This window comes from Nicotiana attenuata, unplaced genomic scaffold, assembly GCF_001879085.1.
Source record: "Nicotiana attenuata strain UT unplaced genomic scaffold, NIATTr2, whole genome shotgun sequence".
Taxonomy (NCBI): domain Eukaryota; kingdom Viridiplantae; phylum Streptophyta; class Magnoliopsida; order Solanales; family Solanaceae; genus Nicotiana; species Nicotiana attenuata.
In genome coordinates this window covers 69235-93213 of record NW_017670528.1, presented here as the reverse complement: position 1 = coordinate 93213, position 23979 = coordinate 69235, and the positions used below count along the sequence as shown (strand labels likewise).

Here is a 23979-nt window from a genome sequence, read left to right as displayed (position 1 = left end):
AGCGAGAGAGTTGGGCACACGGGTTGAGTTGAGCACAGCATTTTCATCCCAGACGGACAGACAGTCCGAGCGGACTATTCAAAATTTTGGAGGATATGCTCCGAGCTTGTGTCATTGACTTGGAGGTTCGTGGGATCAGTTTTTGCCTTTGGCGGAGTTTGCCTACGACAACAGCTACCAGTCGAGCATCCAGATGGCTCCTTATGAGGCCCTTATATGGGTAGCGGTGTCGGTCTCCGGTTGGATGGTTGAGCCGGGAGAGGCTCGGTTGTTGGGTACGGATCTGGTTCAGGAGGCCTTGGACAAGGTCAGGATCATTCAGGCTAGGCTTCGTTCAGCTCAGAGTCCAGGCAAAAAAGAGCTATGCAGGACCGCAAGGTTCGAGATGTGGCTTTTTATGGTCGGTGAGTGGGTATTGCTCCGAGTGTCGCCTATGAAAGGCGTGATGAGAGTTGGGAAGAAAGGCAAGCTTAGACTAGGTTCATCGGTCCGCTTGAGATTCTTGATCGAGTGGGAGAGGTGGCTATAGACTTGCTTTGCCACCGAGCTTATCAGCCGTGCATCCAGTGTTTCATGTGTCCATGCTTCGGAGGTATCACGGCGATCCATCCCATGTGTTAGATTTCAGCACTGTCCAGTTGGACAAGGACTTGTCTTCTGAGGAGGAGCCGATAGCTATTCTAGACCGGCAGGTTCGTACAGTTGAGGTCGAAGAGTTTTCCTTCTGTTCGTGTTCAGTGGAGAGGTCAGCTTCCTGTGGCATCGACCTGGGAGTCCGAGCCCGATATGGGGAGCCGTTATCCTCATCTTTTCCCCGACTCAGGTACTTCTTTCTTCTGTCCGTTCGAGGATGAACGATTATTTTAGAGGTGGAGAATGTGACGCACAAAGGGTCATCACCTGTTTTAAATGAATTATGTTGCTTCCGAGGCCTTTGAAAACCTTGGTTAGAGTCGCCTCGATTTGTGTGCACAGTCGGGCGCGTAGCCGGAAAGCTTAAATGTGAAATTGTAGGAAAATGCTAAAATTTTGATGTTAAAATGAATAACTTTGACTTTGGTCAACCTTTTTGGCAAACGGACCCGGACCCGTGATTTCGACGGTCCCGGAGGGTCCGTAGGAAAATATGGGACTTAGGCGCATGCCCGGAATCGAATTTCGAGGTCCCAAGCCCGAGAAATAAATTTTTTTGTAAAAATTATTTTCTGAAATTGTTTAAGGAAATTGAAAATGAAATTTGATTAGAATCGGGCCCGTATTTTGGTTCCGGCGGCCGGTACAGGTCTTATATATGTTTTAAGTCCTTCCTGTGAAATTTGGTTGAAAACGGACGTCGTTTGACGTGATTCGGACCTAAATTGGGAAATTTGATGCTTTATGAAGCTTGAAAGAATTATTGAATTTTGAGGTTTAATGCGATGTTTTTGATGTTATTTAGGCGATTTGATCGCACGAATAAGTCCGAAGGATGTTTATGAGGTTGTGTGTGTACTTGGGTTTGAGTTTTGAGGGCTCGGGTGAGTTTCGAGTGGGTTCCGGGATGCCTTAAGCTTGAAAATCAGATGTTGCAGGTTCAGGAGTTGCAGGTCTCTGCACCCTCTAACGCGGTCCGCGAGAAATCGCGTGCAACCGCGGAGGGGCCAGCGCGGCCGCGGTCGCCTTTGTGCGGGGCGCGGTGAAGGCTGTGCGGTCCGCACAGGGTGCTGAACTGCAGGTCTTCAGGTAAGCTTGTGCGGCCGTGGTCCATTTAATGCGGTCCGCACAGGGGGTCCCAGAGGGGTATAAATAAACGGGATTTTCAGTCATTTTTCACTTTTCAAAACCCTAAAAACATAAGAGGCGATTTTTCAAGCAACCCTTCTTCTCCAAAACGTTGGTAAGTGATTTCTAACTTATTTTCTTCACTCCTTAACTTCTTTTACATGATTTCAACTTAAAATCAAAGATTTTCGTGGGGGAAATTGGGTGTTTTGGGTAGGACCTAGGTTTTTCAAAAATTGGGGATTTGGACCTCAATTTGAGGTCCGATTTCAAAACAAATTGTATATTCGAGTTCGTGGGGGAATGGGTACTTGAGTTTTGGTTCGAACTTCGGGTTTTGACCACGTGGGCCCGGGGGTGATTTTTGACTTTTTGGGTAAAACTTGGGAAAACTCATTTTCTTGCATTGGGGTTGATTCATTTAGTGTTTATTAATGTAATTAAGTAATTTGTGATTAGATACGAGTGAATTGGCGGTGGAATTGCGGGGTAAAGCTATACTTGAGGCTTAAGTTGTGTGCAAGGCATTGAGGTAAGTGTTTGGTCTAACCTTAGCTTGAGGGATTAGGAGTTGAGTCCTATTTGCTATGTGGTAATTGTCGAGTACGACGTATAGGCATGGTGACGAGTATCTATACATTGGTGTCTAGCATGGCCGTGAGTCTTTAAAATATGAATATCTTGATTTCGTTGTATTTCTCTTGCCTTGGTGATGATTCCTATTTGTTGTGAAAAGCTTGTGAAAGGAAATTGTGATCTATGAACATCGAGGAGCGTTGGCTCAAGTTATATTACAATTGTGAACGTATATGGGATGGTTGAACCCTTTGGAGCATTGGCTCAAGTGGCAAAGTGAGATATGAAATAAAAGTGAAAGGAATAGAAAGAGTATTTAAATTGCTCGCTTGCCGGGATATTGTTGCTTAATGATTATTTTCCCTTGCCGAGACGTTGAGATTATTGATGTAGTACCCTTGCCGGGATTTAATTGTTTAATTGTGTTCCCTTGCCGGGATCTCTATTGTTATTTGTTTATTCCCTTGCCCTTGTTTGTGATTGTTGTTTGGGTGAGGAAGAGTGTTAAAGCACGAAGGGTGATGCCGTGCATTGTTTGTTTATTGTGAGGAAAGAGTGTAAAGCACGAAGGTGATGCCGTACATTGTTTGTTTATTGTGAGGAAAGAGAGTAAAGCACGAAGGGTGATGTCGTGCCGCACGATGTACCATTCCGTGCCGATTCTATTGATTATATGTGAAGAAAGAGAGTAAAAGCACGAAGGGTGATGCCGTGCACGTTTTCATTATATTATTGCTTGGTGAGGACGAGAGTAAAAGCACGAAGGGTGATGCCGTGCACTTGTCTTTGATTTTCCTGATTTCTGCTGATAATTGAGTTATGTTGTCCTTTACTTCTATTTACTGATTTTCTTGTTGTTATCGGTTCAAGTGCACTAATTGTCTTATTCCACTATTACTGTGATTCCTTATGTTGGCATTTTCCTTTATTGTGTTACTTGTTATTATTGGCTCGAGGTATCCTTGCGCAACATTATGCTTTGAATTTATGCTATAATTGCTACATGTTTATATGACTTAATTGCTACTTGACATTTAGCATACTAAATATTTAATTGTCTATTTGCTCCTTAAAGTCCATAATTAATTGCTACTTGTTAATACTTGTTTTTCTCAGTGAGTCATAATTATTGTGTACTTATTGTATTATGAACTCGTATTAATTGTTGCGTTTGTTGGAGTAAATTTCATTTGGAAGAATTGTTAACTTAATGGAATGGGAGCGGGTGGTACGCCTACCACAAGATTTAATGAAATGGGAGCGGGTGGTACGCCTACCACGAGATTAATGAAATGGGAGCGGGTGGTACGCCTACCACGAGATTTAATGAAATAGGAGCGGGTGGTACACCTACCACGAGATTTGATTAGTGAGAAATGGCATCGGGTTGCACGCCTCCAACGAGATATGTACTGGCAGTGAAATTGCTTTTATTTCCCTTATCCGTGTTAAAGTCAAATTATTGATGTTCTTTATTATTTTCTTAAAATTCTGTATTATCTGCTACCCCCGAAGCATGTTCCCCTCCCATCCTTACTTGTTTATTCCTGCTTTACTTTCCGTTGTACATTATATAACTACACAGATTTATTTGGTAGTCTGGTCCTAGCCTCGTCACTACTTCGCCGAGGTTAGGCTAGGCACTTACCAGCACATGAGGTCGATTGTGCTGATACTGCACTCTGTGCTCTTTTGCACAGATCCAGGCCCCGGACAGCAGCAGTAGCTCGGGAGCCAGCCTTCAGTCCACCGAGACTCCGAGGCCTGACGTCTCCTCTATCTTATATTTTACTCTGTTATCTCATGTTTTCGAGACAAACAGTGTTATATTTCTTTCAACCGATTGTATTTAGTACTCTTAGTAGTCCGTGAATGTAGTGACACCAGTTCTTGGGTAGAGGCACATGTTGAATTCCGCATTATTGTTCAGTTTATTTAATTTAAGTCTTCCGCTTTAATTTCATATTTCCGCTGTTATTCTAATATTTATCGCTTGTGGTTATGAATGATAAAAAGGATTTAAAATAAAGAAACTAGGAGTTTATGATTTGTGGCTTGCCTAGCTTCTACGAGTAGGCGCCATCACGACCCCCGAGGGTGGGAAATCGTGACACATCTTGTCGCTGTTTCTGAAGTTGGGAAAGAAGAATGGCGACAACCCATTATCGACTACTTATGCTATGGGATACTTCCAGAAAATCCGAGGAGAAGGACTGAAATCCGTCGCCGTGCACCTCGCTTCCTTTACTACAAAGATACTCTATACAGAAGGTCATTCGAGGGAATACTTTTACGATGCTTAGGGGAAGATGAAGCACTCCAAGCTTTGCAAGAGGCACATCTAGAGTATGTGGGTCACACCAGTCTGGACCAAAGCTCCACTTCCATATAAAAAGGATGGGATATTATTGGCCAACGATGGTAAAAGATTCTTGGGGATTGGATGTTGTTGGACCGCTGCCAAAGTCCTCTGGTGGTCACCTATACATCTTGGCTGCAACTGACTACTTCTCAAAATGGGCTGAAGTTGTTGCTCTCAAGGAAATAAAGAAGGAAAATGTTGCAAATTTCATCCGAGTAAACATTATTTATCGCTTTGGCATTCCTCGCTACATAATAACGGATAATGGAAAGCCATTCGATAATAGGTTGATGAACAAGATTTGCGATCTCTTTGGCTTCAAGCAACGTAACTCTTCGATGTACAATGCTGTCGCCAATGGTCTAGCTGAGGCATTCACCAAAACTCTATGCAACTTGCTAATGAAAGTCGACTCCAAATCCAAACGATATTGGAATGACCATATGGAAGAAGCTCTATGGGCATATAGGACAACTCACCGTACGCCAACAGAAGTGACTCCTTATTCACTCGTTTATGGAGTCGAAGCCGTCTTGCCACTTGAGCGTCAAATACCTTCATTACGATTAGCTATTCAAGAAGGGATCACTGATGAAGAAAATCGATTAGCAGAGTTGGAGGCTCTTGATGAGAAGAGGTTGGAAGCTCAACAGAGTCTTGAATGTTATCAAGCTCGATTATCTCGCGCCTTCAATAAAAGAGTTCGCCCGAGATCCTTTCAAGTAGGAGATCAAGTCCTTGTCGTACGAAGACCCATAATTACCTCCCACAAACCTGTAGGAAAGTTCACTTCAAAATGGGATGGGCCATATGTCGTACAAGAAGCTTAGTCAAGTGGCGCTTACAAGTTGGTTGATGCAGATGGCATGAGAATCGGCCCTATCACTGGCAAGTTTATGAAGAAGTATTATCCTTGAAGTTACAACTCTCCTTAATGCATGAGCCTAAACTGCATGTTGCTACACCCCTGGCCCGCATGAGTCAAAACTGTGTGCGACCCCTACACAAAAAAAAAAGGAGTCCGCTAGGTGAAAACTTCGAAAGAGGCGGCCTAGGCAAAAGTTAGGACATATAAAAATAAAATTAAAATTAAAAAAATGATAAAAAATAAAAAAATCACCCAGTCTGAACTACGGTATGACTTGATCCTCTTCACCGAGGTACGTAGGCAGCTTAGAGTTTCATTCTAAGTTCAATCGCATAAGTTCAAAAGATATATATTGCCTCAATTGTTGTTCAAATGAAGTATGAAGGAATGTAAGATCAAGCTGAAATGCCATCCTCCTGTTGAACTTTGATCTCATTTGATTTAAAGGGGGCAACCCTCCTTCAATGGGCCGATTTTAGGAGGATATCAAGTATTTGCATTGAAGTCCAGGGATTCTCTATGTGTTCAGGTTCGCCAAACCTTCAAGTTTGTTGGTCTCCAAGTTCGCCCTCTGCCTTAAAAAAGGGAAGAGAAGAGGGGCGTCAAAAGGAAACACAAGTATAAGGAAAAGATTGCTTGGCACAACGTTTCAAATTCAGTGAGACTTGAACTCAAGATATTTGTAAGAATATAGCTCTTAAATTTCGATTGATGGCAAGTAAGACGTCTTCCGATCTCGAGGCTTCCATACCAAGATATGAATTTTTTGGTGAGACTGCGCAAATCTGGAATTGATAGCGTGGAGCAATATAAAGTTGATTTCAAAATATTATCTCTCCGGTAATCTCGGGGCATTTTGAGAGTAATCTCTCCGGTAGTCGGGGCATATTGAGAGTAATCTCTCCGGTAGTCGGGCCACATTGAGAATAATCTCTCCGGTAGTCGGGCCATTTTGAGAGTAATCTCTCCGGTAGTCGGGCCACATTGAGAGTAATCTCTCCGGTAGTCGGGCCATATTGAGAGTAATCTCTCCGGTAGTCGGGCCACATTGAGAATAATCTCTCCGGTAGTCGGGCCATGAGAGTAATCTCTCCTATATTCGGGCAAGAATGAGTACTCATCCCCTCACATCCCAAGATTGTCTTCTTCATGCGTGGATCATCTTGTTGAACAAGAACATATCTTTCTTGTCTGACCTACAAAACAAAAACAAAAAATAAAGGCAACAAAGGAAGAAAAACACAAGAGAAGAAGAAGAAATTACCTTCACGTTAGTGCTTCGGAATTGTCAAAAGTAGACTCAATACGGCTTGCAAACACTGCGATTGATGGTTGCGAGAGGGGATATAGTGCTATACATAGTTAATGAATGATGATTGTCGAGTGAAATTATCTCGATATGGGATAGGAAAATTCACTGATCGGTTGACGCTAGCCTTCTCCGAATTGAACTCAATTTGGACAGAAAGAAGAGTCACTGTGCGGATAGGATTCCTTTCCATGTTTTTCTCATGTAGTATTTGTCTCCTTATTGGAAATGACAAAGGTGTGAGTTTGTGCCATATGGTTAACTCACGTGTATGTGTTTTCTGTTACTTCATCTTGGAAAAGGTGATCATATTTATTGCAATTAAAGCTCAATTGTTACGAGCAAATTTCCTTGGAATTTGAGGTTGGAAGTTACGTGAATTTAATATTGTTACGTAAATCTTTCTAAAGAAAGTTAAAGATTTCTCAAGTCTGGTAGCTTTGGCAAATTTAAGAAATAAATTACGTTTCAAACTCAAGGGATTTAGTGTTTACTTCAAGACTTTGTCTTTGAAGTTCTAACATGCCTGCACTCCAGCAAGTCTTGAAGTATGGGGCATTTTTAGGCATCTAAATTTTATTGGATTAAATCATAAAATTATTTGGGCTATATTTTAAATTCAAGATATATTGGTCCAAATAAATATTATGGGCTAATATATAAAGGAATTAATTATATAGGTCCAACATATGTGGATTAAATAAATAAGTCTTAATCCATTGGGCTAGCCCATTTAATTGTGCTAAAGTGATGAGCCCACTTCATTAGGCCCAAAATGTCATCTTCCTAGAGGCCAAGTTTGGTGCCACGTGTCAAATGATGTGGCACGCCAAGTCAAGCGGAAGAGCCAATAGGATCATGCCACGTATCAAAATGACAAGGCATGCCAAGTCACATTAAAAGACCAATAAAATCGTGCCACGTGTGCAAGTGACATGTTCTGGCCAATCAAATGCGGCCATGTCACACTTCAATTTGATTGGTCGGAAAGAGTTTGTTCTTATCATAACTCTTCCTTCCCACAACTATAAATAGGGGTCTTCATAACTCAGAAAAGAAACCAGAAGTTATAACAAGAAGTAAGAAAGAGCTCGTGGATCAAATGCTGCAGATTCCTCCACAAGTTTGAAGCTTCAAGCAATCAAGTTCAAGCTCAAGAACGAAGAACAAATCAATTTCAAGCTCAAGAACGAAGAACAAATCAAGGTCAAGTTCAAGCAATCAAGCTCAAGCTCAAGAACAAAATCATCGTTCATGGAAACAAATATAGATTCAAGATCAAGCTCAAAGGCCCTTGAATTTATTTACTATCAAAAAGTAGAATCAGAGGAATCATAGAGATTGTACACTCATATTGTTTGAAATCAAATACTACGACTGTTGCGATATTTTCGGTCTTGATTTTATTTTCTTGACGCGAATTTATTGTCTACACATGAATTCCAAAATAAATTTTCAAATTTGGAATTTCACTAAAATTTGAATTGAAGATGAAGTTGTGTTTGGTTATAATTTTTGCAACATATTTGGATGTCTTTTTTTTGAAAAAGCATGAAATATGATTTGTACCCCATAACTTGTAAAAACTATGAAAACCGCCACAATTTAATTATCCTACTTGAAATAAACAATCAAACATGCTATTGTTTAACTATTATCATATTCTGCTTTACTTCAATATACTAAAGATGCAAAATCAATATCACATTTCTAACATAGTCCGCTTCCCACTGCTATTACCAGTACTTGTATTCATATTCACAGGCCCAGTACCAACATGATAGTCGTCACAAGAAAAGGGTTCATTATCTGCTGCAGTGGCTTCATCTGATCGTCGAGGGGAAACAGGTGGGTAGTTGTAGGTTAATAATTAATGGGGTTATTTTATAAGTTTTAAAAGTATAGGGTAAATTTGTAAAATTGAAAACGAGTGAAAATGCATTTTCAATTGAAAAACTGGTAAGACCCAATTATTCAAATTTGAAAATACATTTTCAAGTGAAATTGGAAAAATTGGTAAGATACTAATAACCAAACATTGTTTTCAAAAAAATTTTGGAAGAAAGGAAAAAATTTGTATATCCAAACGGGCTCTAAAGTAGCATAAAGCATTAAAGCAACATGAGGCATTGAAATTCTAAAGTAAGTTAAAGGGCAAGTAGGATATAGTGGTATTATAAAGTCTATTAGTTGTACCTTGAGCTGCTACCCTTGAATTGGTGCATCATATCATCCAGTTTATTAAAATCATAAGGTCCATTTGCCCTGCATACAACGAAATCAAACATTTGTGCCTCGTATATACGAAATATTTGACTACGTTTCACTTGTGGCATGTTATCTAGTAAAGCCACGTTTTCTTTTATTTGAACAGAAAAAGTTATAAAGCCATTTTTATAGCACTTAAAATGTTACTCAATTAGATATTTTATATTTTTGGTGGCCAAATACTTATTTACCCTTTAAATTATTAATTTTTTATCTTCTTAATATTTTTTAATATTATAATTTTTTCTCTTTTTACTTTATATTATGGACTTATCTATTAAATAAATAAATCTTATTTATGAAGTAAAACAAGGAAAAAACAACTTTCTGGCATATATAAATAAAAAAATATGAATATAAATATAGTTTGTAGTCTCCAACTGCAAACTGGTAAGAGAATATTTTTTAGCATACTGCAGCACTATTTGAATTTTCGACGAGGTAAATTATAATTGGATTGCTGATTTTATGACGAATTTGTCTCAATTCCTTCACCCCTCTAATTAACTATTATCTAACTACTCTTAACATACGCATATTGCACATGTACCTTATTTCGATGTGTAATTTTTTAAAATCACATAAATATTATATTATAAATTATGTTTGAATTGTAAAATAAGAGTTTAAGCACCTAAAAGTAATGAATAAAATAAGGGGGCATAATAAGAAATTAATTAAAATAATCTTTTCATATCACTAATTTTGGTAATAACAACAAAAAACTCATACACAATTGAGAGGAAAGAGAATAAAAACTTTTAAAGGATATATTCCATGTATGTAATAATAAAATATTAATTATTTAAAAAATTATATACATAATATATACTTGAAACTTTGCTCAATTATTTTGTTCCAGCATTCTATATGCCTGAATTATTTTTTTATTTATAAATAAAATTTATTTATTCTATAGATAAGTCCATAACATAGAGTAAATAAAAAAAAATTATAATATGAAAAATGTTAAAACTATAGGGTGATAATTTAGAGAGTAAAATAGGTATTTGACCACCGAAAACTTGAGAAATTTAATCGAATGATCTTTTGAGTGGTATAGAAATAATTAAATAAATTTTCTGTTACAAACAAAAAAAAAAAAAGCATGACTTTACTATATAATTTCAAATAGTTTAGATGGTTCTTAACTTCCTTTGCTAAAGGCACTATTCAGCCTAAAGTTCGACCACCTCATTTTCCTTTTTCAAAACTGAAAACCAACTAGAAATAGACTCTCTGACTTGTCAAATATATTGAGGAGGATTTTCCCAAACATCTTTTACCATTGTTTAAAAAGAAAATGACTCTTAACACCCGGGAAACAACAGTTAACTAGACCATCTTTTTTAGAGTTTGAGTTTTATGCATTAACAATCAGAGGCCGATTCAGGATTTAATATTTATGGGTTCTTGCAACAATTTCGAGCAAATTTTCAATAGTAACTAACATTTAAAGATATTTAGTAAAATTTTTGAAGACATTTATACTGTTTGGATAAAAACTATTGGGTTCACGTGAACCCGTAACACGCAAGGTGGATCGGCCCCTGTTAACAATGATGTAAACAATTTTTTACACAGTCAAATTATTTAAAGAAAGATCATTATAAGCAAGTAATTTATATAATAGGCATTTATTAGTAACTAAAAATAAATGATGAGGAACATGATATAAGATGTCCGGCAAATTAAGAACCCCTAGTTGTAAAGCAAAAATGAAGTAACTTACAGAGCAAGCTCAATATTACGGATAAATCTAGCTGAATCGGTAAAAAATAGATTGACGACTTCCTCCACGAAGTTAGGATTAGCATCATCTTGTAGTTCTTCTAGCTGAATAAATTGTTCATCTACATATTCATACACACGCACCATATATAGTTTTAATTAACAAAACAAATGTGGAAAAAAACAAGAACATCTATTTCAAGTGTCAAATGTCAAATTTAGTGGATTACCTCACTAAATATATTTTATAATATGAAAGAAAATAAATACTACTAGTAATTAATAAGACCTGATCGAAAAGGCTTCTCCTCATGTAGGCAGCTTGGCGTTGCCGTTGCATCTTTAGATACAAATACAAAGAAAGTTCACTCTTTGAAAGGGGATATTATATAAATACCACGCTCATGCAAAAGGTTTTGCTTGGTGTATCAGACAAAAGAATATTCAAGGCAAAATTTTACGGTATAGCCAGTTTTTAGACTGGTCAATCAAAAATAGCCAGCGTTTACCAAGTCAATGAAAAATAGCCACCGTTTTGCTACAACAGAGACCGGTCCAGCATAATATACTGGAGTTCGGTGCACCTGTGTATGAACTCCAGCATATTATGCTGGACCGGTATACTTTGCTGGCTCCAGTATAATATACTGGAGACTCAAGCACCGGTGCTCCAAACTCCAGTATATTATACTGGACAATTATACTTGCTGGAACTCCAATATATTATGCTGGAGTTCTAGTGTACTTATGCTGGAACTCCATCATATTATGTTGGAGTTCCAGCATACTTATCCTGGAACTCCAGTATAATATGCTGGAGTTCAAGCATACTTATGTTGGAACTCCAGCATAATATACTGGAGTATTTTTCGGGTTTTGAACAGTATTTTTGCTCAGATTTATCTTTACATAAAAAGTGGCTAAATTTCAATTACTTTTGAAATTGGGCTATTTTTGAACGACTAGTTGTAAATCTAGTTATTTTTAAAAATCTCCCAATATTCAAAGGTGGTCCATATTTGCAATAATTAACTTGATAGTACTGCCACAACATTGCATATATCTTGAACCATATTGGTAAATCCTAAAGGGACAGTTACAAGGACTAAGAGGACACAATTCTAATTACAGGGTTACAATTTTGAAATTCAAATTTATCCAGTGGTATCATTATTGTTAAAGCATTTGTCCTTCAACAGTCGTGTAAGTGTTTAATTTCCAAAGGGAATTTACATGGTCCTGGACTACTCCACCCATTGCTTTAAATTTTTCGGTTTGATGCTCAAATTAAGTCCTCTCTCCTCTCAGATCACTCTTCACCTCAGCAGCTTGATCAGCTTAAGGGGAAGTTTCGCAGGTTTGTGAAGACAGATTCTCGTCACTCAATTTTTAGAGCTGAGCCAACTGATTCAGTGGTCTCCCTCGATCTTTCTATAGATTAAGTTCGTTCTTTGCTCTTCTAAACAAAAAAGACAAAAGAAAATATTTAATCCACGTGTAAACCTAAGAATGGAGTAACACGTGCAGGAGAGTGTTTATAGTACTTGTCCCTCATCGATTGTGTAAGGGTTTCTAAAGGAGTTTAAATATTTAAAATACACCTAATAACTCTCTTCAATAGCTTTTAACTATTTTATGTAGTAATCAAATATACATCCAAAATGATGTATATTCCACAAAAATAAAGTTACCAAAGATCGTATAAGGCAAAAGAAATACTATAACAGAATTGTAATCTTTTTGCAAAATAACTCTCGACTCTATCTGTAAAAAAATTAAAAAAAAATAAGCCGGCATTCCATTCGAAATCAAATTAAAGTAGTATTGTCCTCCACATGTAACCTAGTTGAAGTATGAGAACAAATACTTTGGCATACTGTGACTTCTGGAAATGACATAAAAGAAATGACATAAAAGAAGTGCCTTTTACCGTATAAGGCTAAGGGTGTGTTTGGTAGGAAGGAAAATATTTTCCTAGAAAATGTTTCTTGGAAAATGAGTGATTTTATCACTTATTTTCTTTTGTTTGGTTGGTGAGTGAAAAAAATTTTCTGAAAAAATATTTTCTAGTATTTGGTTAGAGAGTAGAAAATATTTTTTATGTTACTCTCCTCACCCGTTCCCCAAAATACCCAACGTTTTCAGGATTCAATTTTCTTCAAAAATTTAATTATTCTTCTAAAAATTCACACAACAAAGGAACTAATGTATTGCTCATAACTATAAAGAAAATACTCTTTTTTTGGTTGAAAAAGAAACTACTCTTTCTACAACATGAAAATAAAGTAATCATTTTATTGAAATAAAAGAAAATACTTTTTCTACATCATGAAAAAATATATATTTTGTTGAAATGAAAAAAATACTTTTTCTACGGCATGGAAAGAAAATAGTTTTTTGTTGAAATGAAAGAAAATATTTTTTCTACATCACGAAAAGAAAATAACTCATTTTGTTGAAATGAAAGAAAATACTTTTTCTATATCATGAAAAGAAAGTACTTTTTTGTTAAATTTAAAAAAAAAATACTTTTTTGTATCATGAAAAGAAAATACTCATTTGTTGAATTGATAAAAAAAAATCTATCTATAACATGAAAAGAAAGTACTATTAATAATATTTTTATTTAGGGTGGGGGTGGGTAGAGTGTGGTAGGGGTGGGGTGGGTAGGTAGGTGGGGTGTGGAGGTTAAAAAAGAGTTATGAAAAATATTTTCTCTTCTCTTGATAAGGAAAAACATTTTTCTCCAATTGGACAAAAATGAGTTCATGAGAAAAATATTTTCCAAAAACATTTAAGCCAACGAAACATGGAAAAATAGAAAAATATTTTTCGAAAAATACTTCCTTTCATACCAAACCCACCCTAAGTTGCTTGAATTTTTCTCTCTTTCTTTATAATGTACAATTAAAGAACGATAGTAAGATGTTCTATTTTGAGAAAGAACAAAAATGTTCAAATTGCACAAATACTTGGTACATAGATTCTTACTGTGGTCTTTGGCACATCAACATATTCCTCTATTCCGACCATTGGATCGTTCTAGGCCCACAATAGAATTTTCAATTCACAGGACCGATCGTGACTTCTTTGTGATAAAGGGCAACGCCATGCACAAGATATTCTGAATTCATGTGAAGTTCGGGGAAAGGCTGTACTTTAAGGGGTCGTTTGGTTGGAATATAATTTATACCGGTGTAAGTTATGTCGGTATAAGTTATATTGGGATAAGTTATACTGGGATTATTGTTTATTCAATGTTTGGTATGTTGTATTAAGAATGACAACAATATAATTTCTAAGAAGAAGGTATAAGTTATACCGGTGTTAGTTACCCCACCTTTTATAAGGTATAAGTTATCCCAGTGTTAAAATTAACACCGGGATAACTTATACCTGGTTTACTAACCAAACAAAGTATTAAGGTGGTATTAAATTTTTATACCACCCTTATACCTTCTTATACCTCATACCAAACGACCCCTAAGGGGTTATTTGATAGGGTGTATAAGAATAATGCTGAATAAAATATATTAGTAATGCAAGAATTATTAATACATGGGTTAGTAATGCAAGCATTAATTATGCAGAGACTATTTCTTATCTACTGTTTGGTGTGGTGTATTAAAAATTAAAATGCATTACATAATTTTTAAGAAAATTAGTTGTTTACAAAAATATCCTCCGTATTCTTTAGCTTTAAGGGAATTTAAGGACAATTTTGTCTTTAACCATGCTAATGCATGTATTAATAGCCTTGGTATTGCTAATATCATAGTTTGCTATGTATTAGTTATACATATGATAATATCAAATAGGTTGTATAACTAATACTTGCATTAGTACGTAATACATAGGTTGAAAAAGTATACTCCCTCCGGTCCAAAATAAGTGATTTTTTGGATGTTTTCACACAGTTTAAGAAATTCACCTTTTAGCATTAATTAGCAATGGAATTGACCATATTAACCTTTACTATCTCACATAAACACTCCTAACATATATTTCAACACAATTTACTCCAAGGACAATGTAGAAAAAAAAATAATTAATTCATTTTAAAATCTGGAAAAATCACTTATTTTGGACCACATGAAAAAGGCCAAAAAATCACTTATTTTGGATCGGAGAGAGTATACTTTTTCAACCTATGTATTACGTACTAATGCAAGTATTAATTATACAACCTATTTAATATTATCATTGGTCCAAGCAAACTTTGAGCAGATTAAACCTTGACCTGTTTATTGGCTCAACCTACTAGCTGGAAATGCTAGTTGTCCACTTAACACTTTGGAAGTATATCCCTTGTTTTGTCTGGACCAAGTGAATATCACTAGTGATTGTTGAAGTGCATGATTATCGCATCTAAAAGTTTAAGTTGTTAGATAGAGTATATTTTTATTTAATTATATTTTTAATACGTCTTCTCACGTGGGGGCACCTGATACTTCTTTCATGGACCAAGCGTATGTTCTTTGTTATAATGGGTAGCGGTGAGATCCGAACCCAGAACCTTTATTTGCTTTTGATAACATCCTGTATAAAAGATTAAGCAGTTAGAAAGAGCATACTTTTATTTACTTCGTTATATCTTTGATATATTGCTTTTACAATTTCTTGATAAGGCTAAGCACATATTCAATATGTTATAAATACGTTTTTGACAACAATGAGATATTGAAAACCTCAATTATTTAATTCATCCACAGATTTCAGATCACCATTAAGAATGTAGTCTCTTCTTCATTCTAAATCTACTTATATTTGAGAACACTTACTGTCGACAACAATTAATAATGAAAATAATAAACCATGATCGAGATTAACTAATAGAGGATCAGTTGTATATGATCGAGGCTCTACTGACAAAAATAACAGCTCTACAATATAATGATAAAAATGCGATGTTTGAACTACCATACACTCGTAAGAATTTAACTATTAAAGGAAAGAGCACCAATAGAACTAGACAAGAACTTTCTCTTTATGTCTGAACTTTCGTATCATCAAATATTTCAGTCAAATGTCAAACGCAAGATAAGACACGCCATATTGTTTTTATTCCTCTGCCACTCTAAGGTGAGAGCGAAAGAAAAAAAAGCAGCCCGGTGACTAAGCTCTCGCCATGCTCGGGGTCTGGAGAAGGGCCGGACCATAAGGATCTATTCCACGCAGCCTTATCCTGCATTTATGCAAGAGGCTGTTTTCACGGCTTGAACCCGTGACCTCCTCATCGCATGACAGCAACTTTACCAATTACGCATCGCGCCCTTCAAAATTGTAAAACCCATTGATCTCTCACTGTCCTCCTTTTATGGCTTATGAAGATGCGTGGTCACGCATTTTAACTTTATAAAAGATGTAATGCTGGTGCAAATGGTATCAGAATATGATTAAAGGATGTTCTTTTCCTTTCATTGTAACAAATGATTATTCTTCTTTCCAATCACTCTCTTGTATATCTACTCTAAGCTAAAACTGAATGGCTAAGAATAACTTGTTATCCAACTAACTGTACAGCTAACTACCTCATGTCAAGTGAGATATTATCATCTTCAAATTAAGAGGATCAACAAAATTTAATGAACAAGTCCAGGTTCAAGTTTTGTGCAGCATTATATGAAATTGGATTCTACTTCTTATCAAAATGGAATATACACAACTGGGGACTATTAAAATGAGGGGACAATTAAAAGAAGTTATACACTGACTAAATAAAAAGATAAACTACTAGTATATATCAATGGTCAGTTCTCCTTTAACCATACAATAGCGATGCAAAATACTTTATCTTTATTTCCACAGAGAAATTCTATACATCATCCCTAAGTTACCTTTAAAGGTTCTTGATTCTGTATGCAGCATCAGTTATCTTCATCTCCTCAAGAATCCCTTTGACAGTAATGTCCACCATGTTTGCAGCATTTCTAGCTCCTTCTTCCACAACTATATGTGCAGAGTTGGAATCTGAAAAAATAACCTATTGGAGAAAACAGACAGCAAATGCTCAACATAACCTGGAATCTGTGATGATTATGTGCAGAGTTGCAACAACATCTCTTTAATTAGCGAGAGGAAAATCCTCAAGTTAAGACGTTAGACAGTTAAGGGTAAATTTATAATAAGCGTGCTTTTGAAGAAATACTTCTGCTTGTACTAATATAAACTGGCCAACAATGTTCAACTCTTTAAAACAAAATAAAGTAAAATCAGGAAATCTCATCCTTTCTCACTGCTAATAATAATGTTTAGTAACAAACAATGTTCACCTCTACTAGGTAGTGCAAGTAGCATACAAAATGTTTTCATCTATAACTAAGAATGAACCTAAAACTCAAAGTTCCTAATGTAGCCGGAAATGTGATTAAATGTCAGCCAAAATTCCCAGTTTAGCGATAGGTGCGATAGACTGGGGTGTACATGCAGCTCTCAGCATACTTTTCAAGATCGGTAGGACGAGGGAGACGAGTTGCTAGACCTGAAAAAATTGGGCAAGTTAAAGATTCATCATCATCAAGTTTGAACTAGGTGTTTAATTTGTTAAACCACTTTGCAGGACTCACCAAGTTCATATGCCTTAGCAGCTACTTCAGCCGCAATATGGGCTGATATTTTTCTGATGTTAGTGAATGGTGGGTAGATCCGTCCCTTTAAATAGTCTTCCTCTGTCACCTGAGCTGCCAAAGCTTCCGCTGTTTCATGAAAGAAATAATTGAAGTCAAACGACAAGCACGAAAAGATTTTTCCCTCCTTCTGCCAACATCCTATGAAATAAGTGTCTCTCTGTTGTACAATGTTAATTAACTGATAAAGAGGTTATATGAAATTCTAGATCAGATTCGAAGCATATGTAAATTCTTGACTTTAATCTTACAGGCTGCAAGTAGCATATCATCGTGCACACGAATTGTTCCGGACATGATAATTCCCAAACCAAATCCAGGGAATACGTAGGCATTGTTGGCCTGAAATGTTCAGCAAAAGAAGGGTAAATATCCAAATTATTACTCAAGAACAGTCAATTGCTATTGGGAAAGACCAGCACCTGGCCAGACACAAAAGTCCGTCCCTCATATTCGAAAGGGTCAAATGGGCTTCCACTAGCAAAGATTGCATGACCCTGTACGCGGCAGAGAGAGAAAGAGGTAACAGGCTCAGTAATTGTACATAAAAATTTACTGGCTTGAGGTAGCACATTGTAGAAAACCCTGAGCTATGTAAGCTTTATGATGGAGTTTACCTTACTCCATGTATAAGCTTCCTCAGCAGTGCATTCAGCTTGTGATGTCGGATTAGACAAAGCCATAATGAGAGGTTTCTGGAGAACATCATTTGTGCCAAAGTTAGAAACTTCGTGGCCCACTATTATTAATAGAGTTTTTAGCATATTTTCATTTTGTGTGTGCGCATGTGTGAGAGAGAGGGAGACCCACCGGATTGAGAGAAGCCATAGTCTCCACGACTTCCTTCGTAAATGTTTTTCCAACTCCTGAAGTTCCTATTAGAACAGTTGGCTTTATTGCCTGACAAATGGGAATATAGTGAGATAAGGAATGTGTTTTTGCCATCATCTAATTTAAGTCACATCACGCTTCAGTAGAAAGATACAAATTTCACACCTTGACGGCATCTATAAGTTCCTTAACAGGTTCGTGATCATGAGCCCATGGCTTTTTGAAGTGCTGAAGGGACTCCAAACGAGAACTAACCACCAGTCCCTTTAATAAATTAAAAACTGTTTGTGGGAAAAGGAGATGCTGATACGAACATAAATGATATTCAAGCATGTAGGTAGAGATCAATTTATTGCGTGTAGCATTTTACTGGAACATCAGATCATGATATATACCTTAGAGTCTACAAGCCAAATCTTCTTTCGAGCTTCTTCTAAAGGAACACTAGTCTGAAAGGCAAATCCAGAAATTTAGTACAGAAGATTCAAAAAAAGAAAAAAAAAGAGAAAAAGCAGATGAAGAGTAGTTCGAACCCTTTTTGTTATCTCAAGTGCTATGAGCTCAGCAATACCAGTTCCAGCCTTCAGGAAGCAAAAGACGAGAAAGTTAAAAACAAGATTTCTAACGTTGAGACATAATGTGCTCTTATTGATATGTTGATCAGTATTTTTGTGACATTTACAAAATCTCCAATGTATATGGCCATTTTGTATATAGGTATCCACATGGTCTAGTTAATCCATGTGCAACACATGGCCATTTTGTATAAAAGAAAAAAGTTCTTTTAGCAGATAGACTAGCACCAGTGCAACACTAATGGCTTTAATGGACAGTATTGGCCCGCCTTTCATCTCAGGCCTTTGCCAGTAGATGGGTAGGAAGGCTTCTAGATTGCAAAGAATGAAACAGACATTTCTGTAATTGATGGAAGTTAGTTATTATATCAATCTCCAAAGCAGACGATAAAGTCCTAGGTCTAAATATCATGGCCGACTGAAAATGGTGAATTGTAAAGGAAGAACCTAAATTTGTGCCATTAACTTAAAATGTATATGAATAAACTACTCTGAAGAAGTAAGCAAGTAAGGTTAAGTAGCAAACCCTTGTTTCAACGACCAAAAAAAAAAAAAGGCAAAAGCTAATCTAGTTGGACAGTGAGAAAGCTTCACATAACTTTCTATTTTAAGTAGAATAAAATGTGCCTAGTGTTCTAATCCATACCAACATACAGTATTAGTACATAATATGAAACTCTTGAAGAGCAATAACCCAGAAAATGTGAAGGGGCAATAGCTGATGAATCTCACCTCTCCAGCACCTAAGAATAAGAAAGTATGGTCAGCCAGTGTTCCACCAAGTAGTTTTAGAGATGCAATAAGCCCGGCCAGAACCACAGATGCTGTGCCCTGTAAAACAAGTATAAAGATCATTAATCCACTCAAAATGAAGGCAAAAGTTTCAAGTTGGCGGTGATTCTCACGACATCTACCTGTATATCATCATTGAATACAAGATGTGTAGTGCGATACTTTGCAAGAAGATCAAATGCATTGTGGTTTGCAAAATCTTCAAACTGAAAAAGTTATGAGGCAACTTTAGGACATAAATAAGTGGACCGAAGAGACAAAGTTCTTAAGATTGGTGCTTCATGATATTTGGGGGAACACGGAAAAGATAGCAATTGCACAAGGGTATTTATAGTTAGTGACATACCTGAATGAGGACTTTCTCCCCGTAGTTTTGCTTAACTGCAGACATAAACTCCTCCAGAAGTTCAGCATATTCCTTTAAGAGAAAAACATGAATGAAATTTCAGCTTCCGGAAAGGTAGAGTTTGACAACTGCATTATTTTCATCTGTAGTCTGACAACACAAAGTAAAGGATAGAAAAGATCATCAGACCTGTCCTGTAGCTCTTTTCTGCTTGAGTCCAATGTAGAACTCGTTATCCAGTAACTTCTGATTGTTCGTGCCAACATCAATGGTTATAGGAAGACACTGAAGATTAAAAAATAATAATGTGAATTTCTGACACAGATTGCCTAATGAAATCAATATAATGTACTCATAAATATCAGCCCTCATACTGATACAACAAATATTAAACATTTTAGTTGTTTGGGAGATATCATTGAATACTGATCCATATCAAGTTTAGACGAGGAAACCACATTAAAACTTCAAGAAGATGAAATCTATTAAGATGTTAGAACACATGATATTCTGATCCACTTGATATAGACATTAGAAGAAACAGAATTTTGTGGACATAGATGGAGATCCTCTGAGAAAACGCATTCATCTTCTTTAACATGCCAAATTTTAATTGGCTGATAGCATCCAAATTAATACAAGCTGGAAATAGCCAAAAATCCACTCAGTTATGTATGAGAAAGCATAGTAAAAAGGGAAATTTGGAGGCAAGCAAATTTCAAGAAGTGTTAAGTGTTCCATCCACAAAATGCAAAAAGCACAAGGACTAATTATGAGATCAGTTTGAGATAATGATAAGTGTACAAAGAAACAAAGTTGGACTAGTGCTTACTACTGAGGGACGAACACCCCCAAGAGCAGTATAAAGAGAGAGCTTTCCAACTGGAATACCCATGCCCTGAAACAATTTTGGAACTTTTGGTCAATTATGTTATCCATCTGCAACTGTGTACAAGTAAAGTAGAGATAGGACTGTCTCTCTAATTAGTTCTGTCCAGTTGTTCAAATAACACGCAATTAGGGAATAAATCTGATAACTAGACGAACTTGGCAGATTTACCTGACAGCCAAGGTCACCAAGTCCTAATATCCGCTCCCCATCTGTTACAACAATGACTTGAATACTCTTCTCAGGCCAGTTTTTCAATACCTCAAGAATCTTTCCCCTGAAAGTTTCAGTAGAAAGGTAAGTACATTAACATGGAGCAGAAGAGCATCTGACGTATAATTAAACGGAACAGAAAAAATGGATGACTACAAAGAAAGAAAGGAACAAGGGAAATTACTTTTCTTTTAAGCTGATAAAGAGACCCTGAGGACGCCTGAAAATGCTTCCGTACTTCTGGCAAGCCTCGCCAACTGTTGGGGTATATACAATTGGCAAGAGCTCCTCAACATGATCGATGAGAAGCTTGTAAAATAACCTTTCATTTCTTTCCTGCGAATTGCAAAAGTAAATTATAAGCAGAATTTAGCAGCATAGACACAGAATCACCTCTCAGTCTGATCATAGAGTGGAATCATCATGAAATAACATAGGTTATAGAACAGCTAAGTAACATTTTAATGGAGATTGTATTCCCTTAGTCTTCCCCAGATAGTTTCTTATGCAGTCCTTGAGAAATGCCAAATTATTTAGCGTGTTCAAATTATAGAAATGGTAGTTTACAGCCTTCGCTCTAAGAGGGCATAAAAAGGGTTACAAACATGATAAAATAAAAATGACAAAGAGAAAAGGACACGAATTCTGGACCCATATAATTCAAATTGGTAAATTGTGATATTTTAAATGCATAGCTTACCATTACTCTCTTTTTTCATAGCTTACCATTGTCATAAGATTAAAAAAAAATTAAAGTACATTACTTCCATAAAAACGTCCTTTAAAGAGTAAATCCAAGACTTTAACCGACATGGATTCTAACATGCTACAGGAAAGGTAAAATTACCTGAAGATCCATCATGGCCATGTATCTTTGCAATGGAACTTGATATTGGCGGAGATTGTGTATCAATCTCTTCTCCTGATATTTGATGAAAAAGGTTTACCGGTCTAGTTATGAGTGGAAATGGAAACAGAGAAGTCAAGATTATAAGTCAAGGATTATCAAATGACCTGAAGTTCTTGGCTTAAAACAGTAGGAGGTAGAAGGCCGCGCAGATAGTGAGCATCTCTCTCTGCTTCAGTGAAAGCGAGCCCTTTGTTGTAATGTGGATCACGTAACAAACTATATCCACTGAAATCAACAAAGATGATTAGTCAAGAAGGACTAGTTATCACATAAAGTTGACAATGCTCAGCCTATAACACAAACCAAATTCACTATTTTCACAACCAAACACTCATTAGTTTGTCAATCCAGCCACAAAAAGGGGTAACAAGTAAAACGCTACGCCTGGAACAGGAAAGTAACTGAATAAAATCAGATAATCCAAGGGAAATAGGATAATAGCACAATTTGCAACTACTCTCCACACATTAGATCCCCTTATTTTTGTGATCTACAAGACCACTAAAATTTTACATAATGAAACAAGGAGTAATACAATATTCTTTTGGGGTATTAATAAATTAACACAATAGCCCGCAAGGGTTGGCTGAGTTGGTTGGGTGAGTGGTTCCCACATGGGAGACCTGGGATCAATTCCCTCACCAGCAACCTACTCAGTCAGAGCTCGTAGCACCGGCCGTGTCTAGTGCGGTTTACATCTCCTGTATGATTTGCAAACTATTACACAGTGAGCAACTATTACCCGGTGAGCAGGTTACCCCGTGCGCACCGAAGGGTAGCGGCTGCGGGTTTCCTGGGAACTTTCCAAGATATAAATTAACACAACCCATAGCAAAATGAGTCTCTACCTTGGGGTAATGTCTGCGCACATATTACCCTCCCCAGACTCCCCTTGTGGGATTATAGGGTTTGTTGTTGTTGTTTGTCGTTCATAGCAAAATGAAGCAAAAGATAGACAATTAAAGAAAAAATAGAAGAGATTACCTAGCAACAGAAAAAGTCCAAGGGGTGATAGGCTGATCTTCTGTAGCTCTATCCTCTCCATACATATCCTCAACACCACCAGCAACACCACATTTATCTTTCATATCAAGAACAGAATCACCATTTGATGATATTTCCTTCAATGTGCTCTCCATTACTACCCGTATCTTTAATATTCCTCCTCCTCTTTGGCCCAACCCCAATGCCTTTCTCTGCCAATGAAACAAACTGAAACAACAATAACCCACAAAGCAAAAAAACAAATAAATACCCAAGAAAACTACAAATGTTCTTTGCTTCTGCTACCAAGAACAGAACAACCCACCTTTTATAACCCAAGAAACAATGAAAATTCAAAATGTTTGAATGCAACTTTTCAATGTCAAATTAAAAATTTTTAAGTGTGAAACTGAAAATGCTGCTGAGTAATATAGTGTGAAAGTATTACCAAAAGAAAAAAAAGAAAGTGAGTTAGGGGAGAGTACCAGGAAATAGGGTCTGGTGAATGAGATCATTGTGATTTCTGAGAGAGGAATAAGTAAAATACAGGTGTTATGAGAAAGAGAAGGAGACGGAGAATTCCGCGTTACATTACACAAACTGAGGACTCAAAGTAGTTGCAATAGTTACCAGTTTTGAACCTTTCTTTCTTTTCATTCCTCTCTCGCCGTTATCGGTTTGTTTCTTTCCTTATAATGACATATTTGCCCCCCAAACAGTTTCTAAATTATTTTTTATTTAGGTGATTTTTTACTCGAAAGTAAGTGTTTTTTTTTTCAAGCAATGCAAAAAAAAAAAATTAATAAAAATGCTGAAAGTGTTATAAATAGAATTTTATTTATGGTGAATGTCTATATTTAGGGAGATTCTAGGGTTTATTACTTGGTGGCTAAGTCACCCTTTCCCTATAAATAGAGGGTTTCTATTCCATTGTAATT

General features: G+C 36.6%; 2 protein-coding genes across 5 annotated transcripts; both read right to left on the bottom strand.

Annotated features, from left to right (window-relative positions):
* Positions 1–8453: 8453 nt before the first annotated feature.
* LOC109240590 (histidine-containing phosphotransfer protein 4-like) lies at positions 8454–11228 on the bottom strand (the record flags this gene model as incomplete). Its single annotated transcript, XM_019407253.1, has 4 exons — positions 8454–8703; positions 9073–9141; positions 10877–10997; positions 11165–11228. Coding segments are annotated over 4 exons (258 nt in total), but the record flags the coding sequence as incomplete, so codon positions are not given.
* Positions 11229–17009: 5781 nt separating this feature from the next.
* On the bottom strand, positions 17010–23668 carry LOC109240596 (NADP-dependent malic enzyme-like). 4 transcript variants are annotated; one of them, XM_019407258.1, is made up of 20 exons: positions 23527–23668; positions 23042–23269; positions 22162–22282; positions 21995–22069; positions 21332–21483; positions 21106–21211; positions 20878–20943; positions 20235–20330; positions 20046–20117; positions 19822–19905; positions 19640–19738; positions 18866–18913; positions 18728–18781; positions 18498–18596; positions 18312–18401; positions 18119–18196; positions 17924–17998; positions 17753–17843; positions 17442–17570; positions 17010–17356 (listed from the first exon to the last, which is right to left on the bottom strand). In XM_019407258.1, exons 2-20 carry the CDS (start codon positions 23194–23196, stop codon positions 17268–17270), a joined length of 1779 nt encoding a protein of 592 aa, XP_019262803.1. In that variant the 5' UTR covers positions 23197–23269; positions 23527–23668; the 3' UTR covers positions 17010–17267. The 4 variants fall into 4 exon arrangements, with proteins under 4 accessions (XP_019262803.1, XP_019262802.1, XP_019262804.1 ...); XM_019407257.1 differs by having other exon boundaries at positions 23042–23253; XM_019407259.1 differs by lacking the exon at positions 23527–23668 and adding an exon at positions 23367–23489.
* Positions 23669–23979: the final 311 nt, after the last annotated feature.

Bases quoted from the DNA above. Each gene is read 5' to 3' on its own strand.
- LOC109240596 (XM_019407257.1), bottom strand. From the start codon at position 23,556: ATGATCTCATTCACCAGACCCTATTTCCTG. The intron at 18,782-18,865 runs GTTCGAACTACT...TTTGCCTTTCAG, and splicing joins CACTTGAGATAACAAAAAGG to ACTAGTGTTCCTTTAGAAGA. The intron at 18,597-18,727 runs GTATATATCATG...AATTTATTAAAG, and splicing joins TTTGGCTTGTAGACTCTAAG to GGACTGGTGGTTAGTTCTCG.